Genomic DNA, 11806 nt, shown 5'->3' with positions numbered 1-11806 from the left:
TACCCAGACAGGGAGAAGCAAGGATTTTAAGGGCTACCTGGAAGGTTCAGTGGTCCTGAAACAACCTGACTTGGGTAAGTAGTCTGGGGGGCAGAAAGAGAGAAGGGAATTAGGAAAGCTTGAGTAATTCTTCTTCCTCAGCCATCAACCCTTTCTGTGGCTTTAGGCAAACCATCTCACTTTGGGTCTTTTTCCATTTCTGTACAAGAAAAGATTTGAATCTATTTCTAAGGCGTCTTCCAACCCAAATATTCTAGGATCCAAACTCTACAGGTCCTCATACTCCCAGGTAAATGTTCCCCTACACCAATTATTTGTAGACCATTGTCATCATTGTTGCCATATCTACATACCACCTGTTCTGTTATGTAAGTAAATAATTTTTCAAAATTTTTTCTTTAAATGGACTCACTTTTTACTTAAATTTACAAAGGAAAATTTACACCACTGCTTAAAGGGAAATCAAGTATTGCTTGGTAGAAGTGGAAGAATTTCTACAAACACACATATACACAAACCCTAAAACAATGTTATTTAACTGTATATGTTGTTACCTTTTGATGAGATTTGGAAGCCTTTGCTCTGCTAAAAAGGGAGATAAGCAAATGTTAGAAAAATGTTAAATACGTACCAGTCGCAAACACACTTACTCTTTAGTTTGAAACAAGACTTTCTCACTCTGCCTTTCAGTGTTACTTAATGTCCTATATATACGTGCATCCTTACATCCTTTCGGTCACCCCAAATGGTTTATATATCCCACAGTTTAGGAAACAGTGCCTACCTTTTCTGTTTAACTTGGGCTCATCCTTCAGTTCTTAGACTTACTATAAATACCTCAGATTAAATATAAAGTCCTTCCAGGACTACTCCCTAACTGATTACCTTCTCCTTACATAGTAGGCATTAAATACACTTTTACTGAAAGAATATTTCCTCGTAATACTTTTTCATAGTAATTATCACAGTATGCCATGGTGCGTTTCTGTCCATTGTCAGTCTTAACTTGGCCATAAATTCTTGTGCACTTTTGTACCCCAGATCTTGACAAAGTGGACTCCCAGGGAATGCAAACGAGATGAAGGAATAAACCCTCCTCTGTTCCTGCAGCCTCCGGCCGGTTTAGCCCCGCCCCCTCCCCCCAGCCCCGCAGACGGCGGTGGGCGGGGCCACGCCTGACGCAAGGCCGCACGTTTCAGGCCTGAGAAACCGTTGCGTTTCTGAGGAGACGCTTCAACCCGCAGTTACTACCGCGCTAGGAGCTTCCGCCTCGGCCACCTCCATCAGCCGCATCACCATGGGAGCAGCGCTGGGCGTCTTCTCCCTCGCCAGCTGGGTGAGTTCGGGGTCTGGTGTCTCTGTCGGTCCTGTGGTTTGGGGGAGGGCGATAAGGGCTCCCCAAGCGCAGACCCCGCCGGGCCTGGCGCCCGGGGCCCGGGGTTTGGGGGTCCGGCCCTGGGCTGCAGAGGGTATCCGGGGGGGAACAGGATAAAATCCGCGATGCCCTGCAATCAGGATCAGGCGGTTCGCCTTCTGTGATTGTGGAGGAACGTAAGAGGCCAGCCCTCCATTGTTTACAATTTTGATTGCCCCGCCCCGTGAGCCTTCCGGCCTCTGGGTTCCTCCGGAGATGGAATGGGACCGGGGACTGAGCTCTGCTCCCGGGGCCCGGGCTCTCTGGTTCATTTCCAAGCACCTTCTTAAGGTGGCGTCATTTATTTGAGCGGGGGTGGGTGGGGCTTGAATAATATTTTTATCCCCTAGCACAGGATTTGCCAAAGCTACAGAGTCTGTGGCAGAGGTGAGATTTTAACGGAGGCCTGTCTGCGGTTCTGGCGCAGTGGAAAGACGGCCTTGTGGATTATTATTCAGAATTGGAAGTCATGGCCTGAACATTTTGGGACCCTGTACAAGTCATTTCTTTCTGGCTTACCTTAAGATGAGGACAGTCACCCCAGCGTTCCTCGCCTCAAGAGCTGTTGTGAGGATGAAGTGGATAAATAGTTTGAATCACTCTGTAGATTGTAAACTCCGTATTTTAAAAAAGGAATTTTGGGATCTATGGAAGAGAATATGATGAGTTCACTCATACACTTGCTTCCGAGGAGCATGATTCCTTAACATCATTTCCTTGTTTCCTAATTCCCCAGCTGACTTAAATGACCAAGGACTCTATCTCAGCTAATGCCACTACCTTTTCTTAGGGACAGAATGTATTTTCCATCCTTTAAGGTTGTTGATCTTAAATGAAAAGGGCAGTTGGTCTTTTAAGGGCCTAGATTGTAGTGGCTTTCCAGTTTTTCAACCTTGACCCAAAGTAAGAAATAAATTTTACCTGCTTGATTTAATACACCCATTTAGACACACGTTTCGTGAAATAATTCTTACCTTTGCCCCCTGCTGTACAATTTTTCTTTTCTGTCACGTTAAAAAAAAAAATCCTGGTCAGTTGATTTTCTTTCTTTCTTTTTTTAAATTTTTTTTACAGTTTACTAGTGGATCAAACTCACTGTTTACAAAATAGATTTAGAAAAAAATAGTTAAGAAGGAAATAGGGCGTGAATTGGTAATTTGAAACTGGAAACACATTTTGGCTTTGATGTAAAGCTGAGATTTGAATTGATGCCATCAAAGCATTTCTACCTATAAATCACTTTTATACTTTATTAATTCCTTTTGTTCAAGAGGAACAGCAAGGAATTCAGTGTACCAGAGAATGGCATGAGTGAGGGGAAGAATAATAGAAAATGAAGTCAGAAAAGTAAAGGGAGCCAGATCACGTAGATACCCATTGGCCAATTTAAGGACGTTGGCTTTTACTCTTATGTGATTATGGGGATCCATTACAGAAAAGAGGAATGATGTGATCTGACCAGTGTTTTAACAAGGTTTCTGTGTGGAGAACAGATGTTAGAAAAGAAAGGGTAAAGCAGTGTAGGGGAGGAAAAACTTCCATTCTCGATGGGTCAGTGGTTGGGGCCTGCGAATTAAACTGAGAAAAGACAAATTAGCAAGAGAAAAAAGGAGTTCATGTACTTGTGCAACCCACATACACACAGGGGTTCTTAGTGATGAATAACTCAAAGGGGTGGTTAGAATATAGGGCTTATATGCCTAACTTAATTGGGGTTAGGGTTAGGATTGGGTGGGGCAGAAAAGGGCTTCCATGGGAATAACAAATAGGTTTCTTTAGGAACGACAAATGGGTTTTTAGGAGAACAAACAGGAGATAAGAAAGTTTGTGATAGTACTTGTTTCTGTGAGTGCAGAGGTCTTTTTATCTTCTTCATGGCCATAAAACTTCCTTGGAGAGAGAATTTATGGCAGTTGCTGCTTTCAGTCAGATGAGAAAAGCTCTGAAAAGGCATTTTTTTCTGCTTCTTTTTAATCTCACATGTCTTCATCTGAAAATAATTTTTATACTAACTCAGGGTTCTGAATGGGTTGCTATAGCAGCGAGACAGGAGCTATTGCATTTAATCCAGGTGAGGGATGATAGTAGTGGCTTGGACCAACGTGATAGCTGAGGATGCTATGAAAGTGGCCAGATTCTGGATACATTTTGAGGATAGAGCTGATGTGCTGACAAATGGAATGAGGGTTTTGGAAAAAGAGAAGGCATGGAGGATGACTCCAAGGTTTTTGGCCTTGGAGGAAGAGTATGGCAACAGGCAACAGTCACATACCCTTCCTTCGGCAACAGGAAGAGTATGTGACTCACCTGGGTCCTTGGACTCTTTAATCAACAGAAATTGATAAGAGGCCAGAGGAGAATTTCAGCCAAGCGAGAGGGAGGTAAAACAAGTAACAGATGGGGGAACTGGTTCCTTAAATGGGATATGGGTAGGGGCGAATCAGTGGGTTGAGCAAGAGGTGTGGCTTAGGTAATCTGCTCTCCCGCTTGGTGGGGCTCTGTGCAGGGATCATGCACAGTACCCTGCTATTGCTCTGCCCACCTCAGAAGTGGCAGTTGGTTTGTGGCTTTGTTGTATCTTACCATTCATGTGTGCAGTTATTTTGAGTCCCTTATAGTTTCTTTGTATTCTGTTGAGTGCAAGCACTCAGGTAAAGGGTCCCAGGTTCCAGCCTATCTCAAATAGAGTTGTTTACTGAGAGGGGGAAGTGACATAACGTATAGTAGGACGTTTGTTCCACAGATTGAGTACCTACTGTGTAAAGGTGCAAGAGATATAACACTAGGTGGGCCCCCCTCAAGGTACAAGATGTAATCAAGTAAGCAGGTGTATTGGTTTGCCAGGGCCTCATAACAAAGTACCACAGAATGGGTGACTTAAATTACAGAAATTTATTGTCTCATGGTTTTAGAGGCTAGAAGTCTGAGATTAAAGTGTCAGCAGGGTTGGTTCCCTCTGAGGGTGGTGAGGTAGACTCTGTTCCAGGCCTCTTCCCCAGTTCCTGGGGGTTTGGTAGCCATCTTTGGTGTCCTTGCTTTATCAGTCTCTGCCTTCACCTTCACATGATGTTCTCCCTGTGATGCATGTCTGTGTCCAGATTTCTCCTTTTGATGACATCAGCCATGTTTGATTAGGGGCCCACTCTTCTCCAGTATAACATCATTTTACCTAATTACATCTGCAGCAACCCTGTTTCCAAATAAGGTCACATGCTGAGGTACTGGGGATTAGGACTTAAAACCTACGAATTTTGGAGGACACAATTCAACCTATAGCAAACAGTAGGCAACTATCATTATTTAATTGGCTGGGGGGAAAAAATAGCTGAAGGGAGTCAGGAGTGTGAGAGTACAGACAAAATAAACCTGAAGCAATTAGTGTCATTGTTTTCAGGTGTAAAATGTCTGTATTTCTGTGTGCGACCAGATACAGACTTCTATTACAGTCTTTTGACCCAGACTGTAGTTAAGTATTGGAGATGAGCCTGGGTGGTCAAGTCCCCATGGCTGTTTTGATTATGGATATTAACGGTTACCTTGATATACGGAGCCCCTGCTATGAAAGGCATTGTGCTAGGTGCTATGTATTCCTGACATTATCTCATAAAAGATTATTACTGGGACCATACTGTAAAACCAGAATCCCCCAGCGTTGCATTTGCTGCTTCTGCTGATGATTCTGAACTAGCCTATCCTTGTAACGTGACTTCATAACATCACCTATCAAAGCAGTTCAGGTGGTTTCCTAATCAAGCATATAGAAGAATGACTCAAAGTATGTCCTCTCATCTGGAATGCTCATTAGGAGAATTTAGCTGACCAAAGATCCAGGTTACTTTTTTTTCTTTAATTGAGGTAAAATTCACATTACATAAAATTGACTATTTTAAAGTGACATTCAGTGACATTTAGTATGTTCACAGTGTTGGGCTATCATCACACCTGTCTGATTCCAGAACATTTTCATCACCCCAAAGACAAACTCGATTTCTGTTTAGCAGTCTACTCTCTTCTCCCCACTCCCTCCAGCCTCTGGAAACCTTCTCTGGAAACACTGGTGTTTCAGAAACATTAGTGTTCAGAAACATTAGTGTTTCTCTGGAAACACTAATCTGCTTTTTTCTATCTCTGGATTTACCTATTCTGGATATTTCATATGAATGAATGAAATACAATATGTGACCTTTTGTGTCTGGCTCCTTTCACTTAGCATGATGTTTTCTAGGTTCACTTGTGTTGTACCAGCTATCGGTACTTAATTTTTATGGCCAAATAGCATTCCATTTTGCGGGTATACCACATTTTACTTATCCATTCATCAGTTGATGGACATTTGGGTTGTTTCTGCCTTTTGACAATTGTAGATGGTGCTGCTTTGAACATTCATATACAAGTTTTTGTTTGAATACCTGTTTCAGTTCTTTTGGGTGTATATGTAAGAGTGGAGTTACTGGGCCATATGATAATTCTATGTTTGACTTTGAGGAATCTCCAGGTTACTTTTTTTTTTTTAATTTATTTATTTTTGGCTGTGTTGTGTCTTCGTTGCTGTGCATGGGCTTCTTCAGTTGCGGTGAGCAGGGCTACTCTTCGTTGTGGTGCACGGGCTTCTCATTGCAGTGGCTTCTCTTGGTGTAGAGCACGGGCTCTAGGCACATGGGCTTCAGTAGTTGTGGCACGTGGGCTCAGTAGTTGTGGCTCACGGGCTCTAGAGCGCAGGCTCAGCAGTTGTGGCGCATGGGCTTAGTTGCTCCACAGCATGTGGGATCTTCCCAGACCAAGGCTCGAACTCCAGGTGACTCTTTAATGGAGCTGAATGTCTCTTGCTTTCATTATTTATAAGGGTTTCCATGTAATGTTGCCTTATGCTGTAATATCAGATTTGGTAGCTAGGATTCCCAGAAAACAGCAAGTGGAGTTAGTTTCTATTTTTCTCAGTATTAAGATATATTGTTTTTAAATAAAATATGCTGTCTGTGAGAACATAACCAACATTTATTGGGCTTTTACTGTGTTTTAGGCACTGTGTTGAATGTTCATTTAATATAGCAATGTCTGAGGGAGGAAGATTCTGTTACTGAGTTTAATTTACAGATGGAGAAATAAGCTTACATTATGTAACCTGTTGAGGTAAAGTGGCAGAAATAATATCAACTCCAGAGCCCATGCTTTTAACCACTTCCTCCCAGCTATAGTTCTCAGTTAAAACTCTCAAAGCCTGGTTTGCCTCATCTTCTGTTCTGGATGTCACAAAGGAGTCTGCTGAAGGAGGTCTCAAATGGTGAAGATGTGCTTATTACAGGTTCCATGCCTTTGCGGTGGTGCATCATGTTTGCTGTGTAGCTGCTGCCCCAACAGTAAGAATTCCACTGTGACTCGCCTCATCTATGCTTTCATCCTCTTCCTGGGCACTATTGTATGTTGTATCATGTTTCATGAAGGGATGGAAACTCAGCTGAAGAAGGTAAGTAGAAGTAACCATAACCTTATTTAACGTAGGGGTTTTTATTATTTTTATATTTTGCAGAGTTTTAGTTGTAATTAGTATTTATTTCTACACTGTTGTGAAAGTCAAGTTCGTTGGATTTGTTGGGATTTTAAATTTTGGTTATAGTCAAGACACAGAATATAAAGGTATCAGTCTTTTCCCAAAGTAAAGGTAGTCAGAATGAACATCTTTAGTCTAACAGCTTTGGAAAAGATATTAAAAGAGTGGCCCTAAAACTTTATCTTTTCTTGTATGTTTAGTTTTAAACATTTAAACTAGACTAGCCCTTCACCTTCGGAAGGAGTGGGTTGTAGCATGAAAACTCATGGGAAAATGGGAGATAACCTCATCCACAGATAAGGGCCAAAAAGAGAGCACTCAGGACTTCCCTGGTAGTTCAGTGGTTAAGAATCTGTCTTCCAATGCAGGGGACGCGGGTTTGATCCCTGGTCGGGGAAGTAAGATCCCACATGCCGTGGAGCAACTAAGCCCGCGGGCTGCAACTAAGAGCCAACGCAGCCAATAATTAAATAAATAAAATATTAAAAAGAAAAGAGAGAGAGAGCACTTGCCTTTTATTTTCAAGATGCAACTTGTTTATACTATTTGGTGACAAGATTGTAAGTGAATTGGAAGGCAAAGAGAAAAGTCCCACAGGAGAGTCTTGCAGTTGTTTAAGTGGTCAGTTTTAAAAATCCAGGCTTTCCTATTGTGGAATAGGATCTCTCTTTAAATGTGTATATTCCCATAACATTAAAATTGCTTTTTCCAGATTCCTGGATTCTGTGATGAAGGACTTAAAACCAAGGTGGCTGATACAATCATGGATAAAGATTGTGATGTGCTGGTTCGTTATAAAGCCGTATATCGAATCAACTTTGCCTTGGCCGTCTTTTTCTTTGCCTTCTTTCTGCTCATGTTAAAAGTGAAAACGAGTAAAGATCCCAGAGCAGCGATACACAATGGGTTTGTAGGAATTATTTATTATTAACTTGTTATGTTATGATGTGCATCCTCCCCTTCAGCAGTTAATGTTGCCATTTTGATGAAAGCAGTAGAGTATGTAAATCAGTGGCCCAGATGTATTTCCGACCTACTATACATGGGAAGTTGTTTCAATGTCATTTTCAGTTGGAGACCTGCAGCATGGAAGAGGTAGAGTGGACAAGAAGAATCTTGTCTTTTTCCTGTATTTTTTAAAAATACCTTTGCTTAAGGTGCCTAGATTTTTATGGAACACCTATGAAAACAGTTCAAGCATTGTACTAAGCAGTACACACACACACATTTTTTCTTTCTATTGTTAAAAGAGAAACATTTACCTGATATATTTAAACAGTATACAGAAAGATAAATAGTGAATATATTTGGGCCACTGATTCACATATTCTGTCGCTTCCCATTCCTGATTCCCGGTTCCCCTTTACAGAGAGGTTAAATAAATTGCCTGAGATGTCTCAGCTAGTGAGGGTTGGAGCTAGGATTGAAACTCAAGTCTGTCCAGCTCCAAAGCTGCTTTCTTTATACTCCGCCATACAAGGCAGTCTTTAAAGATTGACTGAAAGCCAGGTTTGGTCCTGGCTTTGCCAGTGACGAACTGTGTGATTGTGGGCAAGGCATTTGTGTCCAATCGTCTGACGTGCAGCAAGCCAACCTGAGATGCTGAGGTTTGCAGCAGAGACTGGAAGACAGACCTCAGATCCGCCTCCCCGAAGGCAAGAGGCTTTAGTTATTTATGGGATAGAGAAGCAGAGTAGTCTTAGGTTTGGGGAAAGGGAATTGGAAGTAAGGAAAACGTGAGGTAATCACTGTTCTGCACAGGTGTATCTGAATTACATGCTTCTTAATAGGATGCATGTTCAAAAATGGATATGCTTAGCGTAATCTGAGGGTAGAGTTTTTGGCACTCTGACATCAAAAGGATCATTCATTTTTGGCACTGATATCAAAAGGGTTATTCATTGCACATCTGTGCAGGCCCTGTTTTAGGGTCAGTGGTCCCAACTAGTCTTAGGCAGCTTGAAAAACTAACTCCCAGTTTCTGAAAAACAGCTTAAGTCCCCGTTACTATAGTGACCCATAAGTCAGAGGCACGTTATCTATAGGGGTAGTTAAAAAAGAGTCTTGTGGTATATTATCTAGGCTATATGAAGGTTGGAGGGTGTGAAATTTGAAAAAAACCCAAAAATTACGATGAGCCTTTTGAAGGCAAGGCTGCAAGCGGGGGCGGTTCTTTAACCAGCTGTTCCCTTAGCACTGTTCTGTAAGGCAAGCTCAAGAATTTCTGGTGGGCACCAGTGTCTGTTAACGATGGGGCACGGTTTCAGGATGGGTTAACACCATGGGGCATGGTTTTACCATGACGTAAAAGAAGGATTCGGTGATTCACTTTCCCCCAGATCTAAGTTGATTGCTTTATATTTAGCTAAAATCATTAGTTTAGAATGCTCCAGAATTCTAGAGAAATTCCTACCTTTAAGTGCTAAAAGTGGGGAAATACTAAATAGCATGTTTCTTTCTTGTGAATGTGCATGATTTGGTCCCTGTGCTAACGCTTGTCCTTAAGTTGTGTGAAGTATCGAGTGAACTAGTTTCACGTCGAATGAAGAAATGAGCCTAATCGTGCTGGAAGTGGCTAGTAAGCCTTTATTCTTGCAGTTTAGAAATTCATTTTTCTCAGCGTAAGGGCAAAAATTAGCACTTCATAAATGCACTTTTATATTTTAATAGGTTTTGGTTCTTCAAAATTGCTGCTATTGTTGGGATCATGGTTGGATCTTTCTATATCCCTGGGGGCCACTTCACCACAGGTATGGTTCACTATTAGGGGGGCCAATCATAATATATACAAACTCTACAGATGATTGTGTTAAAGCTACATTTTCATTACTGATTTTTGCAGAACTGGTAATTAAATGAGATGGTGTCCAATTACCATGACTTGGTACTAATATTAAGATATTAATTGATTGATTAAAGGCGGGAGGCATTCAGCCCACTTCTCAGCTGTTCTGGAACCATATGTTTGTTTGCCAATATTTTAATAGTTTCTCTTCTCACTTGGCAATACCAAGCTTGTCAACGTAAGGACTTGTAACCATGTGTTCCACTATTCCTGTCTTAACCTGCTTCCTTATCGTGACATCTGTGGATTTCCACTGTGATTTTTATCCCTGTAAGTAAAGGAAAGGGCTTATATCTTTTCCATTTGGAATCCCCTTGGCACAAGCTAGAACAGGTTTTAAAAGGTCTGAAACCTAACAGAACACTTCTCAGAGAATACCTTTGAGTTTGGAATTGCAATAATCTTGCTGTACTGCTGGAGACAATGTCTTTATTACCTCTCTATTACTTGAATTGAAATCTTTTTAGAATGTTGGACAGTAACATTCTGAAATGTTGCTCCTCTGGTGAAGAGTAACTGTGCTTTTGGTTTGTAGCCTGGTTTTTTATTGGCATGGTGGGGGCTGCCTTCTTCATCCTCATCCAGCTGGTGCTGTTGGTGGACTTTGCTCACTCTTGGAATGAATCATGGGTAAATCGAATGGAAGAAGGGAACCCAAGGTGCTGGTATGCGGGTAGGTATCTAAACCCCTATGAGAGCCATACTGCATTATGCTACGTTAAATAGGGTGAAAATTGGTCCTCGTTAGTATAAGAGTTTGTTATGACTGTGGGCATTAATGTTTGTTTTCTTTTTTCTAGCTTTACTGTCTGTCTCAAGCATGTTTTATATCCTGTCAGTCATCTCTGTCATATTGCTCTACACATACTACAGCAAACCAGATGGCTGCACAGAAAACAAGTTCTTCATCAGTTTTAATCTGATGCTTTGCATTGTGGTTTCTATTATGTCAATCCATCCAAAAATTCAGGTATGGTTGTGATTTCTGCTTCTTCCTCCTGTGAAGGATTTTTAATTAATGCTAAACTTGAAACCTAGGTAACCTGTTGTATGAATTTATGTCCAAGTTTACCTACTTAAACATTTTTCTGGGCTTCCCTGGTGGCGCAGTTCCCTGGTGGCGCAGTGGTTGAGAATCTGCCTGCCAATGCAGGGGACACGGGTTCGAGCCCTGGTCTGGGAAGATCCCACATGCCGCGGAGCGGCTGGGCCCGTGAGCCACAACTACTGAGCCGGCGCGTCTGGAGCCTGTGCTCTGCAACGGGAGAGGCCGCGATGGTGAGAGGCCCGCGCACCGCGATGAGGAGTGGCCCCCGCTTGCCACGGCTGGAGAAAGCCCTCGCACAGAAATGAAGACCCAACACAGCAAAAATAAATTAATTAATTAATAAACTCCTACCCCAACATCTTCTAAAAAAAAAAAAAACATTTTTCTACTTCAACATGATAAAGTCTTCTTAATTATAACTTAATCACTCTAAAATGTGCCATTGAGGGCCAGTAAATGAATAATTTCCCTATTATTTAAGAAAAAATCTGTGTAACTTGAGAATTTATCATTCTTATAAAATTGCTTATATCATGGGAATGATTCTTAGGAATCTTTAGCAAAGATATTTTAGGGGAGTTCAACTAGAAAAAATAATTGATTTTAATATTTAAAACACAACTCATGCTCCTGAGTTTCCTCATTTAAATACAATATTTTTAAAATTCAGATATGAATTTAGGTATGAAAAGAACATCTAGACATCACCTCTCCTTCTTTATTTTTATTTTTTAAATTAAAAAAAATTTTTTTTTTTTCGGTACGCGGGCCTCTCACCGTTGTGGCCCCTCCCCTTGCGGAGCACAGGCTCTGGACGTGCAGGCTCAGCGGCCATGGCTCACGGGCCCAGCTGCTCCGTGGCATGTGGGATCCTCCCGGACCTGGGTACGAACCCGTGTCCCCTGCATCGGCAGGCGGACTCCCAACCACTGTGCCACCAGGGAAGCCCTC

The 11806-nt window shown here is 41.8% G+C and overlaps 1 protein-coding gene across 1 annotated transcript in view; it reads left to right on the top strand.

The window, feature by feature from the left end:
• The first annotated feature begins 1276 nt into the window (after nt 1–1276).
• The window catches only part of SERINC3 (serine incorporator 3), a 16908-nt gene continuing 6378 nt past the window's right edge, over nt 1277–11806 (top strand). The window contains exons 1-6 of the mRNA XM_007464774.1: nt 1277–1336; nt 6717–6878; nt 7675–7868; nt 9633–9712; nt 10343–10480; nt 10608–10777. Of these exons, the coding sequence (XP_007464836.1) occupies nt 1298–1336; nt 6717–6878; nt 7675–7868; nt 9633–9712; nt 10343–10480; nt 10608–10777 (783 nt within the window). The 5' untranslated portion in view covers nt 1277–1297. The remainder of the gene's footprint in view (nt 1337–6716; nt 6879–7674; nt 7869–9632; nt 9713–10342; nt 10481–10607; nt 10778–11806) is intronic.

The sequence above is a fragment of the Lipotes vexillifer genome, unplaced genomic scaffold (genome assembly GCF_000442215.2).
Source record: "Lipotes vexillifer unplaced genomic scaffold, Lipotes_vexillifer_v1.1 scaffold53, whole genome shotgun sequence".
Taxonomy (NCBI): Eukaryota; Metazoa; Chordata; class Mammalia; order Artiodactyla; family Lipotidae; genus Lipotes; species Lipotes vexillifer.
This window is presented reverse-complemented; position numbering and strand designations above follow the sequence as displayed.